Below are 1,514 nucleotides of genomic sequence, written 5' to 3' on the forward strand. Positions count from 1 at the left end.
TCAGCAGAAGTGTACCCGTCCTTAGGATGCTGTTTCTCAAAGTGTGGTCCTGGAGTGGCAACACTGGCATCAATTGTCAGCTTGTTAGAAATACAAATCACACACCCCATCCCTACTAAATCATAATCTCTGGAGCAGGTTCCCAGGAAACTGTTTTAACCAACTCTCTAGATGATTCTTATATATGTTGAAGTTTGAGAACCACTTTTGTAGTGACAAAATACAGACTTTAGAAGCAGATATTCATGGCTCCATGTCATAACAAGCTGTAACACCTTGGTTCAATAGTTTTGCCTTGCCTCAAAGTTTCTGATTCTGTATGTCTGTGGTGAGGAGCTTGGACAATTGCACTTCTAATAAGTTCCCAGGTAATGCTGGTCTGAGGACCACACTTGAAGAATCACTCTAGATGACAGCAAAGATGCCTGTGTGCTGGAGCAGAGTTGAGTCAGAGGGCAAGTAGTAGATAAGGCCATGTAAGGGAAAAAGAGCACGTTTTGCAGGCCTCATACACCATCCCTTAGAGCCTTAGCTTTTTACTCTGCAGTGGCCAGTGTAGAATAGTGACCTAACTTGAGTTGTAAAAAGACCATTCCGAATGTTGCATTGAGGCTTCAGAGGGACAAGAGCAGCAAAGACCATTACAGAACCTAGGCAAGATACACTGGTATTTGGACCAGGGTGGGGATGATAGTAGAGGTGGATTTAAGCCTTCAGAATTTGCTAATAAATCAGATGAGGGATGTTAGAAGGAGTGGATGATTCCATATGGCTTCAAGAATTTTAAGCCAGTCAATTCATGTAAAATGCTGGACACACAGTAGGTGCCTAGTAAACAATGCATTTAAAAAAGTATCGCTGTAAGCGTTCAACTACTAGAAATGAGAGAGAAAGGGGATTGGAAGAGGAAAAGACCCCTCGGGCATCACTTAACCTTCCCCCAAGGAGGAAAATACTTTTTGGAAGGAGAAATAGAAAACCAAACCCCGCCACTTACTGCTGCTTATCCTCCTTTCCCTCCATGGATTTCTAAGGCTTGACAGGAGGCAGCAAGGAGCCACACGGGAAGATCAGGGACTAAGCCCTGCCAAGAAAGGGGCGCGTGGATAGCCACGACTGTGACTCGCACGTTGCTAAGCGACGGTGGCCTCCGGGAAGCGCATGCGCAGTAACCCGGTTTGGCTCCAAGTGTGGCAAGCACCGCTGTGCTGTGCAGCGTAGTAGGTGGGGGCAGCTGGCGGGATCTCAGCGCCCTTTCTAGACCTTCCTCAACCCGGGCACCCTGCGTTTGAACTTGGCATTCCCGCTCTCTGGCGGAGAGGAGTATTGATCAGGGCCCACCCCATCCTTGGAGATCAGGAAGGAGTTGGTCTAGAACCTCCCCCATGGCCCTCGGGTCTTATGCCCGGGGCGGCGCTGCTCCTATTTCGCATAGTAGCGCCCACCCTCCAAAGTCTGCAGTATGTCTCCCCGGCGCTGCCCGCAGCTGCTGGAGCTGGCTCTAATAGTGCGAG

At 48.9% G+C, this 1,514-nt stretch overlaps 1 protein-coding gene across 1 annotated transcript in view; it reads right to left on the reverse strand.

Annotated features, from left to right (window-relative positions):
* The window catches only part of CUNH2orf73 (chromosome unknown C2orf73 homolog), a 20,845-nt gene extending 19,822 nt beyond the window's left edge, over positions 1-1,023 (reverse strand). The window contains exon 1 of the mRNA XM_006909684.1: positions 998-1,023. Coding sequence (XP_006909746.1) covers positions 998-1,023 — 26 coding nt within the window. The remainder of the gene's footprint in view (positions 1-997) is intronic.
* Between the last annotated feature and the right edge of the window lie 491 nt (positions 1,024-1,514).

The sequence above is a fragment of the Pteropus alecto genome, unplaced genomic scaffold (genome assembly GCF_000325575.1).
Source record: "Pteropus alecto unplaced genomic scaffold, ASM32557v1 scaffold131, whole genome shotgun sequence".
In the NCBI taxonomy this organism is placed as follows: Eukaryota; Metazoa; Chordata; class Mammalia; order Chiroptera; family Pteropodidae; genus Pteropus; species Pteropus alecto.